This window comes from Pholcus phalangioides, unplaced genomic scaffold, assembly GCF_987345545.1.
Source record: "Pholcus phalangioides strain wild (caught in Gottingen) unplaced genomic scaffold, Ppha-v1.0 ptg000004l_1, whole genome shotgun sequence".
In the NCBI taxonomy this organism is placed as follows: Eukaryota; Metazoa; Arthropoda; class Arachnida; order Araneae; family Pholcidae; genus Pholcus; species Pholcus phalangioides.
This window is the reverse complement of record NW_028301597.1, coordinates 52138720-52161863: the sequence shown is the minus strand read 5'-3', so window position 1 is coordinate 52161863 and position 23144 is coordinate 52138720. Positions and strand designations below refer to the sequence as shown.

The 23144-nt window shown below is 35.6% G+C and overlaps 1 protein-coding gene across 1 annotated transcript; it reads right to left on the bottom strand.

Annotated features, from left to right (window-relative positions):
- Nucleotides 1–359: 359 nt before the first annotated feature.
- LOC149087824 (uncharacterized protein F54H12.2-like) lies at nucleotides 360–5234 on the bottom strand. The gene is made up of 3 exons (XM_089231978.1): nucleotides 5097–5234; nucleotides 1775–1883; nucleotides 360–1354 (listed from the first exon to the last, which is right to left on the bottom strand). The coding sequence occupies exons 1-3, from the start codon at nucleotides 5232–5234 to the stop codon at nucleotides 360–362; spliced, it is 1242 nt and encodes a 413-aa protein (XP_089088104.1).
- Between the last annotated feature and the right edge of the window lie 17910 nt (nucleotides 5235–23144).

Sequence of the window (23144 nt, the reverse complement as noted above, 5' to 3'; positions counted from 1 at the left end):
ACCTCGCACAATATGCGCAAGGAAATATAAACAGAAAATACCACATGTTCGTGAGAATGGGGATTGATACACCGTTACATTGTATTCAATTACTCTCGAGTTTTTATGCATGAATCGTAAGATATGTATGTTTTTGCATATTATTCCATAACTATCAAAATAATAACATTTATTATCATCGAAATACATAGCAATCCAATGTGAACCTGGTTTATGTTTTGTATCTAAATTCACAATAAAGGCCTTATGCTTTCTTCGTTTTTGTTGGGGGAGTTGGTCACATGCAAAAACTCCGGCGAACACTGGTGATAGTAAACCATCGCTATGTGCTATTTGAAACAAGTCAATGGAATTCATGTTTAGAAATCTGTGTAAACGTTTCTAGATTTATCAATTTGCACAGTTTTTGGAACTTGAGAATAAACAATCAAAGTCATCGTCTCAGTTAGAGCTTCTGAAAATTTCATTTCAATAGAAAGATTTGAGGTTTCTATAGTGCTGATGTAATCTTGTTTATCTGATGAATAGTCAGGCGTGAGGTCGAAACCAAATAGCATGAATCCCTGAGGATAGTCCTCGTAAAGTATCGGAATATCTGTAGTACTAGCAAATTTATTTAAATCTGTGAAAAGTGACATATAACTTCGAGCGTATGATTTAGCAGAAGGGGTGTAGGGATTTGATGGATATGTGACACCGTCTTTTCTCAAACATATATAATTTATATTCGAATGTCCGAAATTAAACGGATTTTTTCTTTCATCACCGCTGAAATTTTTGTTTGGAACTAAACCAAGAACAATTCTACTAGGAATCTCACTTAAAAATGCATTTGCAATAGAGTGAGTTTGCGTCCCATTTGGAACAGTAAAAGTTTTCAAATCCGATTTTCGTATCGGAATTTGTATATTCCCTATTTCTAATGCTTTGGCATGGCCTAAAAGAACAGAAGGAGCTATTTGTACTTTTCGCACGTACAAACTAGCGTCTGTTATTTGTAATTTAGTGTCTGTTACATCGCTCATCAACACAAACGAATCTTTATTTCTTTCTAGTTTAATTCTGACGTCTACACCATTTATCAGAAGTTTTGGTTGTTGAGCCAAATCGAAATGAAGCAATCCGAAAAGATCCATTTCTTGCGATGCCTTACAACGTTCATGTCTTTTTTTCAATCCCTTATTAAGACTTGTCTGGGGGTCAAAATTGTCCAGTTTTCCAGCAGTATCTTTGATATAGAGGGAACTGGTAAGATAACTGTTTTGAGCAGCTTCTGATGTGAATAATAATGATTCTATGTATGCTTTGTAAGCATAGTTAGCGTAGTTGTTGATGGGCTTATCATTCAAAAATACTTGCAAAGAAGAAAAACAAGTATTTAAAATATAGTTTATTGGTGTAGATTTACTTGTTTCGGGCAAATCGGATCCGTCTTGTTTAACGATCTTAGCTTTCAAGTGAAGATAAATTTGAGACGGATCTATATATTTTTCACTATTTGTGTTATTTATCAAAAATTCAATTGGGCCTTTTTGGGTGATGCTGGCAACTGGCTTCACTTCAACAAATGTTGAACCTTCCACAGCGACTTGAATTAATTGTTTTTCAAAAACATCTAATTCTGACTTGAGACAGATACAACCTTTGTCCTCCATGTTGAAAGAGAAGTGAAAAAAAATACATGAACATATCTTTTTATAATTTTAGGAAAAAATATCTTTCCGTCTTTTTTTAATCTTTTTTTTAGTATTTGCACGTCGCTTTCTGCCCGAACCTGACTGCATCTTGTCAACTACATCACCTGCAATTTTATCTCGCATTTGCATCAATCTAGATTTAGCAGCTGTTTTAAAGTTCTGGCCTTGTATAACATCAGATGCTACCTGGATTCCCGACTTCAAAAATTGTTTACCTAAGTAATGACCTACTTGGGATAATAATGGTACAGCACTACGAAATATATTGGAAAAAAAACCATTTCCCCGCTGAATTAATCTTCCTTGAAAATAGGGCAAACCATTGCCAGTTTGCTGACTGATGTAATAATTGCAACATTGTCGAGCACATAACATTCTTTTGGTGAAATATTATCTATTATGATGAGAAGTAAACATATAATTCTCTTATATACATATGTATATCCATGAAAGTACACCTGCTTCTAAATAATATCTATTATGAGAAGCGCTGGAGAAAAGTTCTCTTTTTACATCTCTATGAAAGAAAGGGTAAGAAATACTTTCCCCTCAGAAAAATTCAAAAGTTCACCAGATGTTGAACAAATTTGAATTTCAATAGACTCGATGAAATTCTTACTTACAGAATAATACAAAGGATTATTATAAGATCTAACTATCTGTTGGTTTTCCCCCTCATTTAGAACAGGTATAATTTTCAACAAGGGGGCCATAACATTTCCTATGATCTGACTAGTTATCACATCTGTATAAATGAATATTTCAGAAATAGCTGTATGCAATTGCAACGGATATTTTGAAAAATATATGCCATGTGGAAATTGCAGCCTCTCAAAACCCAAAAAATCAGCTAATTCCCTTGATAGAGTTAATTTATGGTTTTCTGGTACCATTATTCTCGACATATTTTTTTTTAGCATGTGAAAAGTAATTTTTTCGAAACTGTGCGTCAGTTGCTCACCTCTAGAATATAGCCCTTGAGGCAGGGAAAATTTTTCTGTTTTTTCAATTTCTATTTTACGCCTAAAGGCAACCTCTGCTATTTCAAAGAAATCCGAATTGTTAATTTTAACACTCTCTTTGTTATATACACGAGCAGTCAAGCCATGGGAAAATTTTGTAACTTCTTTATTCAAATTCATTAAGGCAGCAAAAGATGCAGCATCATTCTTGTTGACGATCAATTCAAAGCCATTTGAAACTTTTATTTGCACATATTTTTCAGTTTTATCGAGTGAAAATTCGACTGCATTTCTATTCGTAATCAACTTGATATTTTCATTTAAAGCTTCAAAAAATGATAATTTTGAGAATTCTTCTTTGACGTACTTAACCGGAATCATGAAATTTGGAACCAGAAAACTACGTTTGTCCACTAGGGTGAAATATTGCTCACTAACATCACTCCCCGTAGACCTAAACTTGAACGTTGATGTGGAATTTATGATTGCGTCTTTCACAGGTAAATGCAACATGTATAGCAGTTTATCGGCATGCTCAACAGTAATCTTTATCTCATAGTCTTTTGGAATAGTCACAATTACTTCAGTATCTTTAATTTGAAACGATACCAGATTAGTATTAGCTGTATGCAAAATTCGTTGATTAATAGTGTCCACATCAGGAGAAATGAATATTTGATATTCTCTAACATCAGGTTCATCTATCTCCTCTGTGAACGAAACCTGATATTTTGAATTACTTTCAGTAATATTGTGCCATGATTTTGGAAAAATGGCATCAGTGAGCGCACATTTCCAATCACCTTCTAAATGTAACGGAGTGAACAATTTTGTCACAAAATGACTCTGTGTATTTTGTGGAAACAAATCATCATTAGCATTGCTTGCAAGTGTCACAAAAAATTGATTTTTCATTTTTTCAAAGCCGTTGCTTCAATCCAAGAATTGAACTTAGGTCCGAAACCATGCCACTGGACGAGATACTGTTTGCGTTTACCAACTTCACGTGATTTTAATATTTTTTCAATTTTCCAAAATGCATTTGAAGGTTTTGTCACTCTTTGTAATTCGAACTCATAGAAGCGTCCAATCAATGGTTCACCTTTCAAATCTATTAAATCATACGTCGGTGGTTGAGTTTTATATCGTGATTTGATTAGAAAAATTTCATGTGTCCAATGGGGTAGATAAGATTTATGAAAAACTTTCCGCGTTTTCGATATTCTAACCTGATCGTTTATATTCAACTTAAATTTAGTGTTTGCATTAGAACCATATAATTTCTTAAATATTGTCGAATGATGAATTTTTTTAATTTTTGACGGAGCAAAACCTGTGCTGCGATTTATAGAATCATTGATAGATTTGACTAAGACGGGTAAAAAGTCAATGTATTTATATTTTGAAGTGTGAGTGAAAATCCGATATATTTTTTCCTTAATTTGGCGGATTTTTCTTTCTGCTAAAGAAGCTTTATTCGGAGATTGAGTTCCATAATGATGAACACCATAACTTTTAAAAAAACTTTGCAATTTTCGATTAAAAAATTCCGTTCCGTGATCAGTATGAAGTTTCTGACACTTCTCTCGTTTAAAAAGTGTTTTGAATCCTTCTAAAACCTGTTCTTGTGTTTTATTTTTGAGCGCATGAACAAAAAGTTTTCTTCGAAACACATCAACAACGACTAACAAATATTTTATTCCTTTGTTTTCACGTGAATATTTTTTCATATCCATCAAATCAGCTTGCCATAACTCATTCGGTCCTAGAGCTATAGTTCGTCTTGTGGGAAACCGATATCTCACTGGTTTATGGAGTGTATACACATCCTGACTCATCAACCAATCTTTCGCTTTCCGTTGAGAAATTCTTGCTTGCTCAGCTAATTTTCTTACACCTCCAAATGACGCCGGGCTTTCGAAATTATAGTAGATTTTTTCTAATAGTTTGACCATTGTGCACCAGCAGGTTCGTGACTTCTACTCCGTTCTCTGCGGCTTACCAATTTATGTTCTTTTTTCTTAAATTTACTTTCCCGTGAGGGTGTGAAATAACCTTCAGGAAAATTTACTGAACTTACATGGCCTTCAGGGGAGGTCTTTTTTGATAGTGTCACCAGGCTTTTCCCCTGAATCTGTATAGGAGACGTATGTGCGAAACTTCTTTTTAGTACTTCATTTTGTATCCATTCCAAAGGAATTCCAGTCTTGATCAGTTCTTGAAAAAACAAATTAAAGCCCGGGGGCCAATTTATGTTCTTTCGGTTTCTCAACATAAATGAAAATATATCAATCACATGACTTCCTGGTAGCAAATCTCCATTTATAATCAACTGACCCTGTTTGTTCCAAAATAGATTAGCTTGCTTCATTTTATCTATAAGAGCCGGAACGAATTTTCTGGTTGTTTGTGGAATTGAAAGCAATATTTGTTGTACCATTGGATCTTCATCAACTAATTCGGCAGAATTGCTTATTGGAATAGCTTCTTCCTTCGATTCATCAGATGACTTTTCAATAGAAACTTTAACGGGCTCATACGGCGTGTGAACAAGTCTTTTGTATTTTGATACCATGTTATTAAGTATCTTAACCTTAACATCATCTGCCATGTGATTAGTATTCAAAAGAGATTCGATTTCATCTTCCGTTCGTGATTCTTCAGAAATTTGCATACGTCGAGGTAACAAATATTGTTCTGGGACTAAAGCCATTTTTTGAGCCATTTTTTATCGTTGGAAAAGACTTCCTAATGCGCTGATTACAGTTGGAATCAAATATGGTAAAAATGCACCTCCGGTCTGATTTGTTAGCAACTGTTTCTTGACAGTGTCTGAAACTTTTTTGTCAGCGAGCTTTCTAATCACCGTCTTATATTTCTTAAGCTTTGAGATATTTGCTTTTCCAACATTCCCGTTCAGGGTATTTAAACATATTTCACATATACAATTTAACTGTGATCCAGTGAGCGTTTTCAGTATAGCGCGACGTTGAGATGGATTTGCTTTTTGTAAAAATGCCAACATATGATAATTCTTACGTATTGACTTCATGCTGAAGGAACATACACCCAATAAACACCATCAAAATCGGGAAAGCATGAATCTCTTAAACGAAAGGTTTTGTTGCTTAACGGATGACAATCGATCAACAAATGCCCATATGGATTCTCTGTCGCTTTTTTATAAGCATCAATAAAGTACTTAGATTTACTTGGAAACATTTGTCGCGACAAACATTGAATTTGACTCGAATCTCTGTTGTTTCCGAATAAAATAAGATAATGAGTGTTAAGAGTGATGTTTCTAAATATCTTATTTTTAGGAAACAAATTTTGAGTCAAAAGTATTACACTTTTATTTCCATGATGAGAAGTAACTGTAAATAAGCGAGAGACCTCTTCATTCAGAGATTCTAATAAATCATCAATTACAATTATATCGGCATTATTTTCAAACGCTTGAGGTAGCCCCTGATGGAAATTTATATTTCTTTCTTCCAAAAACCATTGTTGAAATGTTGAATAACACCACATTATACTTTTTATGTCTTTTCCATAAATGTTACACTTCAATAACTTCCTAACTAAAGTAGTTTTTCCACTTAACGTAGGTCCAGAAACCACAGTCGTAGATGGAAATCTAAAATGAAAAAGATCATTCTCTATCACGTCCTGTGTAAAAAAATTTGGAAAATTCATTTTTATTCAAAACTCCACCTCATGCGTGAACACGAGTTAACTTTCTTGAGCTGTGGTTCTTGAATAAGTGTTAGAAGTTAGCTCCTTCTGAGATAAATAGATTTTTGGTAGGTGGAATTAAATAAATCTATTCTAATAAGTTTTACAATCATGATAGAACAGAATATTGCAAAAAATAAAAATAAATATATAAAACTGTTTCTCGCTTATTTTGAACTCTTACATCTCTTTTTCTGATTTTCCTAAAAACTCTACAGCAGTGTAGGTTAATGTTTATGACTATAACCACTACACTACCGCAGAGTTGATAGAATTACTGCTTATAAACTTGAAGTTTGTTTATTATCATTAATAAAACGAGGAGACATGATCATATCTGGGAGACAACCACCTGCTACATGATCATATCTGGGCCCCACCCCTCTATTACATGATCATATCTGGGCCCCCCGGGCCCAGATATGATCATGTATATACTACTAGTTTTTGTTGGAAAAATTCATTGTTTGCGAACCATAACCGAGAGTTATAGTTGGAAAAGGCATTGTTTGTGAACTATGTCTACAAGTTGTTGGCAAAGTTTACGAAACATAGCCATAAGTTATTGCTGTAAAAATGCAATGTTTGCGAACCATAACCATAAGTTATTGTTGAAAAAAGGTTTGTTGTTGGAATATGACATTGTTTGAAAGCGAACCATGGCCACAACTTATATGGCAAATGTGAAATTTTTTGACAACCATAATATCCAAAGTCCATCGCTGAAAAGTTTGTTGTGTGTTAATTATAATGATCAAAGGACATTGTGGGGAGAAATTCATCGATTTTTCGGATTGCTCTAATAAACTCATCTGCCAAATCAGACTTAATCCTGATTTTGGCCGATTCAATCAAAATGCATATAAGCATGTTATAAAATTAAATATATCTTTCATGTACCAACTCTATTACACGGTCTTTTCTATGACTTTGAAGTACTTTTTTTAAATGCAGTATATTTATAAAATGCTAATGAGCAATACTTATATATCCTTTATTCTACGACAAGGATCATCAATCCATGGCCCACGGGCCAAATGTGGCCATCCGAACTTTTTGCTGTGCCCCGCCGACCATTTTTTTGAAAAAAAGTTACTTTACATAGAAAAAAGTTTGAATTACAAAAAAAAAAAAATTCGTCGAGAGAAGAGCGCTGGCCACTGAAATCTGTACTGTTGTGTAATGCTATAATTTGATACATTAAGTAATGCTGTATGTATGGTTTGATACATTATGGTTTGATACATTAAGTAATGCTGTATGTATGGTTTGATACATTAAGTAATGCTGTATGTATGGTTTGATACATTAAGTAATGCTGTATGTATGGTTTGATACATTAAGTAATGCTGTATGTATGGTTTGATACATTAAGTAATGCTGTATGTATGGTTTGATACATTAAGTAATGCTGTATGTATGGTTTGATACATTAAGTAATGCTGTATGTATGGTTTGATACATTAAGTAATGCTGTATGTATGGTTTGATACATTAAGTAATGCTGTATGTATGGTTTGATACATTAAGTAATGCTGTATGTATGGTTTGATACATTAAGTAATGCTGTATGTATGGTTTGATACATTAAGTAATGCTGTATGTATGGTTTGATACATTAAGTAATGCTGTATGTATGGTTTGATACATTAAGTAATGCTGTATGTATGGTTTGATACATTAAGTAATGCTGTATGTATGGTTTGATACATTAAGTAATGCTGTATGTATGGTTTGATACATTAAATGGGCCGTCGCAACGGATTCGGGGGAATCCGGAGCCAAAACACTTTTTGGAATCTATGATTTCATATAATTTTTTTGAGAGGCAAAGTTCGGCTTCTGAAAGATGTACAAAATTAAAGAATTTACAGAAATGTTAAAAAACACCCCAATCAAAGAAATAATTTCATAACACATGAAAATGTATAACTAATGAAAAAATAGTTACTGAAATAAATAATTGCAGAACTACTGATAGAAATAATTGCAGAACTACTGATAGAAATAATTGCAGAACTACTGATAGAAATAATTGCAGAACTACTGATAGAAATAATTGCCGAACTACTGATAGAAATAATTGCAGAACTACTGATAGAAATAATTGCAGAACTACTGATAGAAATAATTGCCGAACTACTGATAGAAATAATTGCAGAACTATTGATAGAAATAATTGCAGAACTACTGATAGAAATAATTGCAGAATTATTGAGAGTGATTTCAGAAGTAGAATGATTGTCAAAAGTAATAATTCATGAAAAAAATGAATTGGTGAAAGAAATAATTTCATAATTAACGACAATTTAAAATTGATGAAAAAAATTATCTCAGAATTATCGGGAAAATTTTCAGAATTAATAAAAGAAATAATTAATTTTAATTAATTTACGAACCATAGAATAAAAGTTGTAATCGGTGAAAAGTTATTTCAAAATTAAAAAAAAAATTCAAATTTATGAAGAAAAAATAGTCTCAGAGTAAATAAAAAACTTAGTAATTTGGGTAACCCTGTCTAATAATGGGAATGCTATGGTACGCCTTTTTGGCCCGCGAGCTCCATTAAAGACTCCTGTTTTACGAAGTTCTATGTTCGTTTATAAGAAATGAAATTTATATTATTCGAGGTTCATCAGTGATTTGAGATACCATTAGAATCACTTACGCACTTAACGTCGCTGATCCGTGTGATTACAGAGGCCCTCAAATATCGTTAAACTGAATTTAAACCGTTAATAAACAACTTGAGAGTTTATTACTAAATTAATAGGTAAACGGGTGATATCGAAAGACAACCCCCGCGAATTCTTCAGTCAATTAATAGCGTCAGAATTATTTTATTCTAAACCATCACGAAGCAATAATGCTTCCTCTCAACGTAATGAAAACTTATAAAGAAAAATACACGATACGAAAAATTAATGTCGTAAATTTAAAATAATAATAATAATCCGATAAAAAAAAAATTGATGCCATCTTAAGAGATTTTCAAAAAAGAAGCATTTCTCATGAAATTATTAATAATTTTTTTAGCAATTTTTAAAGCGAAAAATTTTTCTTCGATTATTTTTATTATTTTTTCAGCCGAGAATTAACGGATTTTCTATACTGCACAAGTCGGGGCATGTGCTATAGATAGGTAGGTAGATAGATAGATGCGACGAAAGAGGAAAAATTGTTAATTGTCGAATCACTGTCGTTATTTCCTTTAAAAAAAAAAAAAGAGGAAAAGGAGGAGGGAAAAGAAGTACATTAGCACCAGAAATTGATAACTTCTAGATGCTTCGAAAAAGAAGTCATAAAAGTCTTGTCCTCACCACCAACCAAAGGAAAAGGCTCTCTCTTTCCCAGAGAAGAAATGAAGTAATTTTAGATACAATGTATTATCCCGGGAATTGGAAGAGAAGAAATGAAAAAGAACAACAGAAAAACATCTCGAAGAAAGTAAATGACTAATGGCAGTTCTGACCGCACCACAAAAATTTTTGTCTTCTCTCTTCCGATCCGTTGATGACGTTCTGGGGAATGATCATACACCACTGCAGCAACGATACGCATCCAATCAGCCTTATAACAACACACACAACAAAAATAAAATAAATAAATAACTTGGAAATTACTATCCTAAGAAAATAACAATAATAATAAGATGGCCTAAAGAATTTTCTTTTTATTATTAATTGTTTTCTGTTATTTCTTATTAAGAATTCACCATTTCTTCCTTTTTTTCGAAAAAAATGTTTCTCTTTTATTAGCTTTATTTTTTACTTATACTGTACTGGTGTTATTTTTCGCATTGCTTCTGGAGGAATGGGAGTGATTCTAAATGAATAAATACCAAATCCTTTCTTTAGAGTCGCTTCTCGTTCCTCAATAAACTGTGCTTCTTCAGAGAGGTGACCTCTTGATAGAGGCGAACTAATACATAGTAGGAAATCTCAAACCGGAAAAAAAATAATCGATCCTGTATGAAGGTGGCTCTTCACAAAAGTTTCACTCTTTTGAAATTAATTTTTTTGAAGTTTATTTAACTTTTTTTTTAAAACCCACATTCATTGCTGAAGATGATGAAGAAAATTATGAATTGTTTTTGATGAGTGAGAAATGTTTTCATTACGTGAAACGTATTTGTATTGCAGGGTATGCAGTGATTTTTGGGGATTCGAGTGCTGTTGTCTTCCAGGGAGGAAGATAGACGACGTTCAAAACGTTTTTCATAGGCGTGAGTTCCAAGGGAGGGTTGCTTTGTGGGTGGGGATAAGCCAGGTAAGAGTGAATATTCCACAGTACCGTGACTTACTATAATCCGCTCGGGAGTAGGGCTGAGAGATGTCAGTGATTCCAAACTGCTTGGGGAGGGGGGGGGGGGTAGGGCAATCACAAGTAGGATCCAGCATTTCAACTCACGCCGGAAGGACAGTTGCTCCTTTCTTGGGGTTTAGTGGAAATTTCTGATTTCACTGATAGCTGCCTTTGTTGGGATGGCATTCACCTGAATAAGCGGAGTGTGGAGCGTTTGGGAAGTTTACGATAGGCTTACCTAGACTTTTTTACCTCCAGATCAGGTAGACGGGAATGTGGGTTCATTAATGTTGATCATAATATTGTAGGCAAGGAATTACTGAACTGTGACTTAGATAGCTTAAAATGTGTGCTAGGATTTTGGGTAATATGAAAGATTTTTTAGAAACTATGATAGCTTTGGACAGCCTTGATCTCATAGCTCTTACAAAATATTTTTGGGAAAGAGATGAGAGAGAGGATGTGAGTGTGAATCCTTGCAAATCTCTGGATATGATATTTTTTTCAGAAATAGATGTGGTAGAGAAAGGGGCGAAGTCTTGATGTACGTGAAATCAAGTGTGCTTGCTAGACAGTGTAGCTTACTGAGTCCTTACTGATACAGAAACTGTAAACAAAAAGCGCCATAAGCTGATTGTAGGAGTTTGTCATAATTAATTGAATGAAGAATTCAAACTAAACCTCTATGTTTCGTGATGAAATTTCGCGCATGTGTAAGCATAAAGGGCTGTCATATTAGGGAATTTCAATTATGCAATTTGGTCAAGGATTGGAAGAGCTGTCAAAAATGTGTTAAACGAGAATCATTAATCCATGAACGACATTGCTGGCCACAGCCCCAGTCGGGGTTGGGGGGGGGGGGAAGGGAGGCAGAAAGTGCTCTGGCCTGGAATATATAGAATATTCAGGGATTAAGTTTGAAAACTTCAATCATTTTCTTTTAACGTTTCAAATTTAGTAGAAATCAATATAGGAGTCTAGCTAAGAAACTTAAGCTTAAGAGCCCAAACAAGAAGAAAAAAAATCTTTCCGTTAAAGCCCTGCTCAGAGATATTGTGGGACATAATTAATTCTCTAGTTTTGTTCAAAACTTTTCTAAAAATTTTCAAAACTACAAATAAAGATAAAAATACAACGCCATAACAGGTAAAATACCCAACGAAATGCCCGAGAAAAAGATGCCCATAACAAATATGGATGTCATACATTTCTAAAGTACAGCAACCCCCAATTAAAAATGTAATTATAAAAACTAATGACTATATATACATGATAAAATATAATACAATGCCCACATAAAAAATACTTATATGGTTGTCTTATTCTAAGAATGGATAGCTTCTCGATTTACCCCAACATGTTTATCGTATTTCTTTTTAAACGTGTCAATTGTGTTACAATTTACTACCTCCGGGGATAAGGTATTCCATTTATTAACAACCCTATTAGAGAAAAATTCCCTGCGACACCATAACCTTGCATTGTACCTCACCAATCGATACTGGTGTCCCTTTGTAAAAGCAGTCGATTGGCGGTGTACTAAAAATTCATGGTCCATCCTATCCATCCCATTGAAAATTTTGAACACTTCGATCATATCTCCTCGACACCTGCGTTCAACCAATGTAAACATATTCAAAAAATGAAGTCTCTCTTCATAATTCAAGCCCTGTGTGCCAATAAGGGCACGCGTAGCTCTTCTCTGCACCCCTTCAACCAAGTCTATGTCGATCTGTAGGTATGGTCTCCAAAACCTTACAGCATACTCCAGTCCAGGACGAACTAAGCCTCGAAAAAGCGGAAGAATGACTTTAGGAGAACGCGAAGAGACCTTTTTGAAAATGAGACCAAGCATTCTATTCGCTTTTTTGACCACCGCTGAACAATGTTCAGAAAACCTAAGCCGCTCGTCAATGAGAATTCCCAAATCGGTGACCCTAGTTGCATCCGGGATAGTGACACCATTCAACTCGTAAGAGAACCGTGGGTTGTTCGAACCAAAATGAGCGACCATGCACTTATCGACGCTAAACGTCATGCTCCATTCATTTGCCCATGCTGCAATCTTGTTTAAGTTGGTCTGGAGCAACTCCCTATCGCTTTCATTCCCGATTACCCCCATTAGCTTCACATCATCTGCGAATTTGCTAGTAATTCCATCGATACCCTGATCGAGTTTGTCGATAAAAAGTGAAAAAAGTATGGGGCCAAGGACACTTCCCTGAGGAACTCCACTTGTGACGTCTGTCCAACCAGAGAATTCCCCGTTCACCATAACTCGTTGCGACCTATCTCTTAACCACGATTCTATCCAATTCAGCAAGTTGCCCCCTATTCCAATCTCGTGTAAACGCTTCAAGAGTTTGCCATGTTGGACCCGATCGCATGCCTTCTGGAAATCAAGGTAAACAACGTCGACATTTTTGCTCTTACCCAAAGCCTTAGTCACGTAATCATAGAAGCAAAGGAGGTTAGTTACACATGACTTCCCCTTCCTGAACCCATGCTGATTATCCGACAATACATTATTCTCGTCTATCCACTTCACAAACTGCCTTTTGATGATAATGACAGGCCACCTGACCCATTTTTATACTCTCTGAATGTTCTTTTCTTTTCGAGATAAAGATTGCGCACTCTATCCGTGAACCAGAGGGGGCACGGTGTACAGACACGCTTCTTACGAACAAGGGGTATGATGTTGCGTAAAACAGAGGACAGCTTCGCACTAAATTTTCCCCATTGATTTACCACCCCTACCGATTCCAACCAGCCTTCGAAAATTCCCGCTATTCTATCACTCAAAAGATCAAAGTTGGTTCTAGGAAAACAAGGAACCATTTTCTTCTTATCAGCCATCCCCGAAAAAAAGTTACAGAGAAAACTAACGGCACGATGATCACTAGAAGAAAACTCACCCCCCCCCCCACACCACGATACACGTTCCACAAGATCCTCGGAACCAGTGAGAACTAAAACCAAAATAGCAGAACCAATAATGGCTTCTTATACATGCTGATACAAAAGAATTTCGAGTATCAACTTAAGAAAGTCTCTTTCATATCGATCCCTAGCTGGAAGGTTCGCCCAATCGATACCCGGGTAATTGAAATTTCCTAATATGACAACCTTCTTATGCTTACACATGTACGAAATTTCATCCTGAAGTTTGACGATCGATCTACAGTAGTTTGGATCCCTATTCGGTTGATTGTAACAAACCCCAACAATAAGTTTATGATGTCTTTTGTTTTTCCAGCTCAACCCATATATAGTTTCAATATCACTTCTCTGCACGTTACACTCTTTAGTCTTCAAACATGATTTCACGTATATCAACACTCCACCCCCTTTCCTATCAGATATATTTCTCAAAAAAGTATCGTATCCTGAAGAAAAATTCATCTCCATCGTTTGCCCAAGATTCTGTAATGACTGTAAGATCTAGGCCCTCTCCCCAGCTGTCATAGTTTCTAAAAAATACTTCTTACTACCCAAGCTCCTGGCATTTATTAGAACACATTTTAATTTGCCCCATGCTTTAGTGTCAATCGAAAAGCCATCCAAGTCAGAGGTGAAAACTTCTCCGGTAATATTATTATATATATTATTACATTATATTTGTATGTTATTATTATCATTAAGTAACCCCCATTCCCGTCTACGTGGTCTGGGAGTAAACAAATCTGACCTTTAAGCCTATCTTAAACCTCCCAGATCTCCTCTACCTATTTAGGTGAATCCCATCCCAACGATGCAACCTACCGATGAAAGCTCCAAGTGAGAAGCACATGTCCTTCAGGCCTAAGTTAAAGTTGTGGATCCTATTCCTATACCCCCTACTAACCCCACGGCAGTACTTCATGCCAATCATACACGTCATCAGTAAACTTTGTAAATTTACTGTGTGTGTGTGTGTGCATACATGTAGTAAACAATAAATATGTATTTATTTTAACTCTAGTGAATATGTATCACGTGCCTTCGATTGATGCGACTAACAGACCAGTCAGATAGTTTTTTTTCCCTCACATCACTACGGTCTTTTTCTTTCACGTTATGAGTGATTATTACAGCTTCAGAGCTTGAAAAACAGCTCTCGATGACGACTCGAACCCACTCATCCAGAGGAAAGCGCGTCCACAGTGAAGCGAATTGCCGAATCGTGCGATTGTCGTAAACGTCGACTTATTCACAGTGAAATAGATCGTTTTCTGGATTATTCTGGATAACTCTGATTATTCTGGAGTATCTGCTAATAACAATATGCATTATTACTAGTACATATTATGAGAGATGCTTTCTTAGGTTAGCTTAACGAATAGAACCGACCAGTATTCTATATCCTTTTGGAGATATAAATCCCCTAAACCAAATAACGCCCTATAAAGTCATCGTGAACTTGGAAATGTGTTATTAACTCTTCCTCTCACGAGCGAGCATTCCTTCGTTATGTGCGTACCGTATGCTCCTACACACATGGCGTATGCAGCCAGTAGGTTTGGCAATCGTCTGAATAAACGGGCGGGGTAAACTTCGAACATGCGGCTCGAATTAATTGCCAGTGATTGATAACTTTGGGTAACAAACGTTTGGATTTCCCCACAGCCGCGAAAACTCGCAAATGGTGATGGTGATGATGATGTTTAGTCAAAGTTTGCGTTTCCCCGGGAAATGCCCTTTCATTTCATTCATCCTACCACCATCTATATATACTGATGCAAGCCACGAATGAATTCTCGCACAACGATGATTATTATCTATCTGTGTTGAGCGAATATAAGCAAACGCCAAACAACAATTCACCGATTTCGAGTTAGTGATAATAATAATAATAATATTCATGATAACTTCGCGCGATGCCTGTCAAAGTAGTAGTATGAATGAGACTAGCGCGAAGAAAAGCCTTTGGATCCGTAACATATACGATTCCACGTTGCAATGGATCCGTGATGAAGACACAGCGTGACGTTATAATTATGAATTGATGATATAGTGGAATATATTCAGAAGAAAAATACAAGTACAAATTCTAAAGCAACAGCAGATAAATCGTTCAACAAGGGGACTGGGAAAAAATTAAAGAATGAAAAAGGGGGTAAAAAATTGAGAAAGACAAAGGAAAAAATATATAATATAACATACGTAATGAAGAAATAACAATTTTGAGAAAAATGCTCATAAAAATATCTACAGCAACCCAAATAATGGAAATGTTTTTTTGGAAAACCCAAATAATTTGGGTATAATTCAGAAAAATAAATTGAAATAGCTTAAAGGGGGGTAATATATACATTGCCCATGAAAAATGACTGTCATTCATTTACATAGGGTAGCAAGGAAAGTCGATAAGAGCCACAGTTTACTGACAAACCATTGACCCTAGAGCCATACTTCCGATTAGAAAAAGTATACAAATAACGGGTGGACCTAAGATACGTCATTCGTATTGCAAAGGGTTGTATAGTTATTAAAATGCAAAAGTTATTTATACGAATACCCTGCCCTTGAAAACCCAATTAGAAAGTTGTTGCCCTGCGTCTTCTGACACGCAAAAATAAATTAAAATAAAAAATACACAATATTCATTAAGATATTTGAATTAAAAAAAAATGACGGAAATTGGGAAAGAAGAGCATAAATGAGGGGAAAGAAGCGTTGTTCGTTAGTTTTTTTTTTTTTTTTTTGCTGTTTTCCCCAATTTTTCCCCAGACTTTTGAATTCAAATACCTCAGTGAATATTGCGGTTAGAAACGTGTAATGTTTTTAATTTGCCTCAGAACAGACAGGGCAACAACTTTCTAGTTGGGTTTTTGAGGACAGGGCGTTCGTAGAAAGTCATTTTTCTTTATTTTCGTAACTATACAACCATTTGCAAGGTAAATAGCGTGTACCTGAGGTTTACGCGTTATTTGGATCCTTTTTCCAATCGGGAGAAAGTATTACGCTTGAAGAATTAATGGTTCACCAATAAAATGTTGCCCAGGGGCTTTTCTTACTACCCTGTATAATGCAGAAGTAACATTTTTGAGGAAAAATGTTCGTAAAATATTATCGTTGCCATAACTAAATATAGCTACTCAAAGTCGGGAATAATTCAGAAAAATAAATGAAATACTCGAAATGGGATAATAATACAGTGCCCATAAAAAAATGGCTGAGTCATTCTCTCTCTCATTTATATATAATCATTATATATAGCTTCTGGATAGATTGATTTTCAAACACGATTACTGAAGGGAATTGCAACCTGCCGCATGTTCTTGTATTTAATCAATCCGCCGATGCAGATTTGGCTTCTCTGAGCGAAAAATGTAACCACGCAGTTCTCAGAGGGCGAATCATCCGCATACGAAAATCTATTTCGTCAATAATGAAATCTTCAGGAATAGAACGAGTTGCTTGTCGCTATTTTGTGAACAAAGAAAAAGGTGAAATTTTCTCTGCTCAACAGCAATTACTCCAAATTGTTCTTGTTTGGATTTGTTTTCTTTTTGGAAAACTGTTGAGACTCCTCGGGTGCCACCACGAGGCTTACGCACGTAAATTCAGTTCAACAATTTTTTATTTTACAAAAAAATACATTAAAATATACAAGATGCCCTGAGTGTGATAGCGCGGCTCATCAACCGTCCATCGTAGAGGTATGATATCATTTTAAAAAATGCTCAGAAATTACCCTGTACCAGTTTTGAGAGTGAAAATACAGTGTGCAACAAAATAAAAATAAAAATAACATTTTAAACACGGTGGTCTAACTTTCAATTGGAAAGTTGTTGCCCTGTCTCTCCTGATGACAACAAAAGAATTCCACGTTTCTTAAGTGCAGTATTCACAGAGATATTTAAATTCCAAAAAAGGAGGCAATTTGGGAAAGAACAGCGTTGAATGCGGCCACATTTAACGCTGTTCTTCCCAAATTTCCTCCGTGCTAGCGCTTACAGGACACTCTGTATACAAATAGGAGTCTTCACGAGTCACATTGAGTACCATGGTGAGCCATTGGAAGCACGCGTGCCGCAGGTTATACACCCGTGCCCTATCCATCCGGCTTTGAACAGTAGGTCTCATCAAAATCAATATTGTAAAAGACTGGCGTTCTCTCATCAAACGCATCATGTCATTTGATTTTATCCTCATTAAAAAACATGGACATAATATACAGATTGTGCGCAAAACAAATACACGCTTTCAACACATTTTAAAGTAAAATTTATATACGAAAATAATTTAAATTAACTTATAGCATGTATCTTGAAATTTTTTGGAATATATTTTTGGAGATATGTGCTTTATGACCGAATCTTTCGTCACCTGGCAGATATCATTGAGATTATTCAGTTTTTGCCAAATAATACGGAGATTATATTCATAGACTGAGTCACAGCTGACTCGATCTCGTGTTTCAGTTTAAACTCACATCAAGGTTTGCAAAAAGAAAACACCTTTGCACGAAATTTGAACTTTTTTTAATTTATCAAAAAAAAACAAAAAAAAACTCTAGGCGCTGATAAATATTTTAGTGCAAACCACACCTTTCTATGTTCAGTGTTTGATTTGTTATCAATTTTTAAAATTAGTCCAGGGCTTCTCGTCCTCCCGGTATACATATATTATATATGAGTTTATAATTTGTGTTAATTGCATTTTTAATTGAGTTGCTGTATTTTTGAAATATATGACATCCATATTTTTATGGGCATCTTTTTATCAGCCACCTCGTTGGGCATTTTTCCCGTTGTGGCGTTGTATTTGTATTTGTATATGAGTGTGTGTGTGTGTGTTACGGTAAATGTGGTAATGTGGTTGGTTATTATGCGTACTTGCCAATCGTCTTGAGTTTGATAAATTTATCACTCTTTTTAACTATCGAATATACATGAATGTGATAAATATGAAAAAATTCCAAACGAGGCTATTATGTGCGGTAAACATAGTCGGACCCAGACAGTATAATGATACAAATTTTAAGACCGTACCCCCAATATAATGATACAATATATGCGTGAATTATCATGTATAGTATATGACATAGTACGATTTATCATGTTTACCAATGACGCGACACTTGGGTATTATGCATAATCGCCGGTAAAAATGGTAAATTTAGGGAAATGTATCAAACTTGCCATTGCGATTATGCATAATTGCTTTCTATTATGTATACTGAACCGGATTTATCACGTTTACCGCGTAAACATATACAAGAACAAGCCAACAAAAGACACACAAGCGTATATATTTCAAATTTTTCAAAACAAAATGAAAAAGGTAAGAAGATAGGAAATGTTTCGTAAGAATTTTTGTTCATTTATCTTGAGAATCGTTGGCATTAAGTTATTTAATAGCGACTTTCGATGACGATCATATTATAAAAATGTCGAATGAAATAAAAAAGAAGAAAGATGAAGGGGGAAAGGAATTCGGTCGATGCCCAAAGGGAGAGGAGAGAGAGAGCCCTTCGGGAGAGAGATTTATACTTTCAATCAGCTCCGCCTGATGACCGCTGGCTATGCCACGGTTCGATTCCCTTAGCTATGCCATTTTTGATCGACGACCCTCAGGTAAGAAAAGGGCCTCTCTTTCCCCCACTTCTTACCTTGAGCGACCAATGCACATTTCTTTCTTGGCTGCTGCTGCTTCTCTCCTTCAATCTCTCGGAAACATGGTCAAGATCTCGATTAAGGGCCACCAAAAAAAAAAAGCCCGTAAGTAGCCGGCCCTCGCTCGCTGTGGAAATAAATAAGAAAAAGACATCTTTCAAGGGAATATTTTCCCCTCGAACAGCAAAAGTTGGCTTCGGATCAGCTCAAAACACGAATCATCATCACCATCCATTGCTCCGACCTCCTCAATACAAAATAAAAGTGCTTATTTCGGCATTCTTTGGACATTGTCCTCGTTCGGCATCAATGCCAAGCTCCTAGAATACCTTCGATAGAAAATTGACGATTTCAAAAGATGAAACAAAAATTGAATACATATTGCTTTTGATCATACGGAAGGAAATATTCTCCGCTCGATTGTATTGCGAATGCCAATCGAATGCTCCAGAAAATGTAGCTAAGAACTATTCAGAGCATATATTCTCAATCCATGGCCCGCTGGCCACATGTGGCCCTCGGAGTCATCTGATGCGGCCCGCGATCCCAAACCTAATTTTGTAAAAATTAACTGAGCAGGCACATTAAGATCGTCATCATTAAGCTCCATCATCTTGGCTGAGAAAACTTGAAAGAAATTAATTACATTTCTTCACAAATTACAAAAAATGGAAATTTGAAAAAAAGTTTAAAAAAATAAAGATTTGCTGACACGCGTTTATGCTTTTAATGCATTTTTTTTGAGTATCAAAAATGCAAATCATTTTGAAAATTCCGAAAACAGAATGCTTGGGTCTAAAAAGGTTGACGAAAATAATATCTTATGATCTGAGAATGAAACCACCAGCACCTGTATTAGAATTTAATGCACTTGCGTCTGTATCTCTCTCTCTCTCTCTCTCTCTCACACACACACACACACAATTTTCATGTCATAGATATTTCTTAAGTGCATTTTCTCCTTGATTTTCACTTATACGCATCTGTAACTTACGCGTCTTTTGCACTTGTTCCCTTGCATTAACGCATAACATTACGAGTATACTGTAATTTGCGGCAAGGGGACTTAGCAATGCACTTTATATACGGCTCACCAACAAGACCAAATTTCCGCATAGACAACATGGGCATTTGCCCAGGACCCCGTGTTTTAAGGGATCCCGAATTTTATATAATATGTACTTGTAGTATATATTTCACTCAAATTTTTAAAAATTTTATTTGACAAAATTTTGAAAAATCGAAGCATTTTCTCCCTAATTTACATCATACCATTTCCAAAGTGTTTATTATTAATAAACCCTATTAAATATCAATTTTAATAATATACAATCAGTAATAGATTTTACCCGGCATGTACAATGCACCTACAGCAGTATCAACTCCACGACAAAAAGACGTTTCACAGTCTTTTGTGTCGCAGTTCGATTCCTCAATTTTACATCTTTTTAGCCGTAAAATGATTTATGAAACGATGACAAAAACAGTTAGCGTGTCTGATCAACATGAAATCCTCAAACATTCATTAAGATTTTGCATATTTGTGCAATGCAAAACTTTATGCATCTGATTTTGCAAACACTTTTTCAGACGAATTTTAACAATGTTCATCCTTGCTTCAGGTTGGTGACAGAATGCCACAAATGTTAAATAACGCTAGAGGTTTAGAAGAGTCGTTTCCAGATGTTAGGACAACATTGAATCTTTCTCTCTTTCAAGCCGAGCACAACTCAGATTTATCGCCATCTATGGACAACGTGCGTATCTAGTGTTGTGTCTGATTTTTCAGTGCTGCGATCTATATATTTCAGAAGTGAATGAAGCGTAATGATTGAATATTTGTACTTTTTTTTAAGCCTGTTGTTCTCTGTGGTGAGACTTTTTAACGGGGAGATCGGCTCGCATTCGCGCCTCGAGGTTGGGAACCACATAAAACCAACTTCAGCCGATCACCTTTGACTTTTAAAGACCGGAAACACCCCGCTTCCCCTCTCGGAGAGATATCGAAGTGTTCCTGCAGGACGAGTGCATGGAAAAATGAAATTCAAAATAAAAAAATAATAAATGAAAATTTCAATTCAGCCGACCACCACTGAAGCCGGTGGGGACTATGAACACGCAGCCACTACAGCGGGACACCATTGAATCATCATTGACAACAACATAACCGATATCCAACTGTGTGTTCTAGGAAAAGATTCTTATTAGAAAGGGATGAAATCATCAGTTCGGTCAAGTCCTTTTCAAGAAAAACTGTCATCTTTAGCTTTATTGTGTATTGAAAAGCTGAAATAACTCAGAAATTAGATTTCGATGACGTTATCAATGATTTTGCTCATATGAGAGGGCGAAAAAATCTTTTTTTTTTCCTTGTAAGATATTTCATGGAGAATTTTACATTACACATTTCTTACTTGAAATAGTGCATATCCTTTTTTTTATGTGTTCACAAACATGTACTGTATTTGCTGACATACCGAACCTCTTTTTCCCAGGGCCCATCCCAGTCAAAATCAGACCTGCTCATCAGTTAACCTCACACAGGCAACCTTAAAAACTTTTACTTACTACGCATTCTTAAATTTTCATTAAAAACTTTCAACCAAAGCTATCTCTTCGTTGGCTTTACATTTTCAGAATTTCTGACCATCAGACCCGAGGTCATACGAACACAAATACAACTGTTTGTCCAATTTTAGATTAAGAGATGGTTTCTTCTGATTCCGGTAGGGGGTAAATGGTGCACCATCACGGACCAGCTGTTGTGCTTTTGGGAACAGTCAGTGGCACATAAATCTTATCTTCACTCAGACTCTTTTAAAGGTGCGACCGTAACTGCATCATTTTTTGCAGTCGGAGCTGTTTTTCAGTTTCCCGAAATGAGCAGCAACTCGCAACTGCCGGTTCTTGGCCATTATTGCATTTTTTTTTATTATTGCCCCTTCCCCCAATACTCAGTATATATATATATATGGGAAAGGAAGAAAAACGCAAGAAGAAGAAGAAGCCATTGCTTTAGATATTTGTCATCATCCTGTTCCCAATCCCAAAAGAAGGGAGAGTTTCGTTTTCAATTGTGAAGACAACAACAATTTTTCGTCTTCGGAACTTGGTGAAATTAACTTGTCAAATATATAAATGGTAGCAACCGCGCGTGTGTATATATATATATATATATATATATATATATATATATATATACACACGCAGCTGTGTGATGGCATAATCGACAACACAACAATCTCTTGTGAAAAATATATATTTATCAAATGCTCACACAACAATAAAAAGATCTCGTTCTTTGTTGTTTCCCAGTAGGAAAATAGACGTTGTGTGTGTTTCCATTTGTGGGGCGTGCGGGAAAATATTTTCTGTAATACTATTAACTATAAATATCCAAATGCCTTGAGATAGTTAGTTCTCTTTGTATAAGCTTTTTTGTATATACTGTTATAACTTACAAACATCATAACCTACATCAACAGAAATGCCTTTTCGGGAATCAATCGGATTTTCTGTTCATGAATGGCATTATCAGGTGGGAAACATTTGTAAATAGGATGGCATAGGCTCGGTCTTCGGCGTACGCAAGGAAAGGGTTTGGGGTTCAAACCGCTTTCTTGAACTGAGATTATACTGTAATTTTGTAAAGAGTGAAAAACATAAGCACCTCACCCCACCATAAGCACTACCGGACAAGCATGCTACCATCTACACCACTGGAGAGAGAGAGAGAGAGACTCTCTCTAAACCATGAATAATTTCATCAAATCTGCTTGTACACTACCTCTGGTCTGCGGACCCTAGGTTGAGAAACGCTGACCTGTGATATTTAGCCT

Coding starts and splice junctions, on each gene's coding strand:
- LOC149087824 (XM_089231978.1), bottom strand. CDS start 5,234: ATGGTATCAAAATACAAAAGACTTGTTCACACGCCGTATGAGCCCGTT. Junction 1,884..5,096: donor TAGTTGATGAAGATCCAATG/GTACAACAAATA, acceptor TCGGGAATCCAG/GTAGCATCTGATGTTATACA. Junction 1,355..1,774: donor AGTTGACAAGATGCAGTCAG/GTTCGGGCAGAA, acceptor CTTCTTTGCAAG/TATTTTTGAATGATAAGCCC.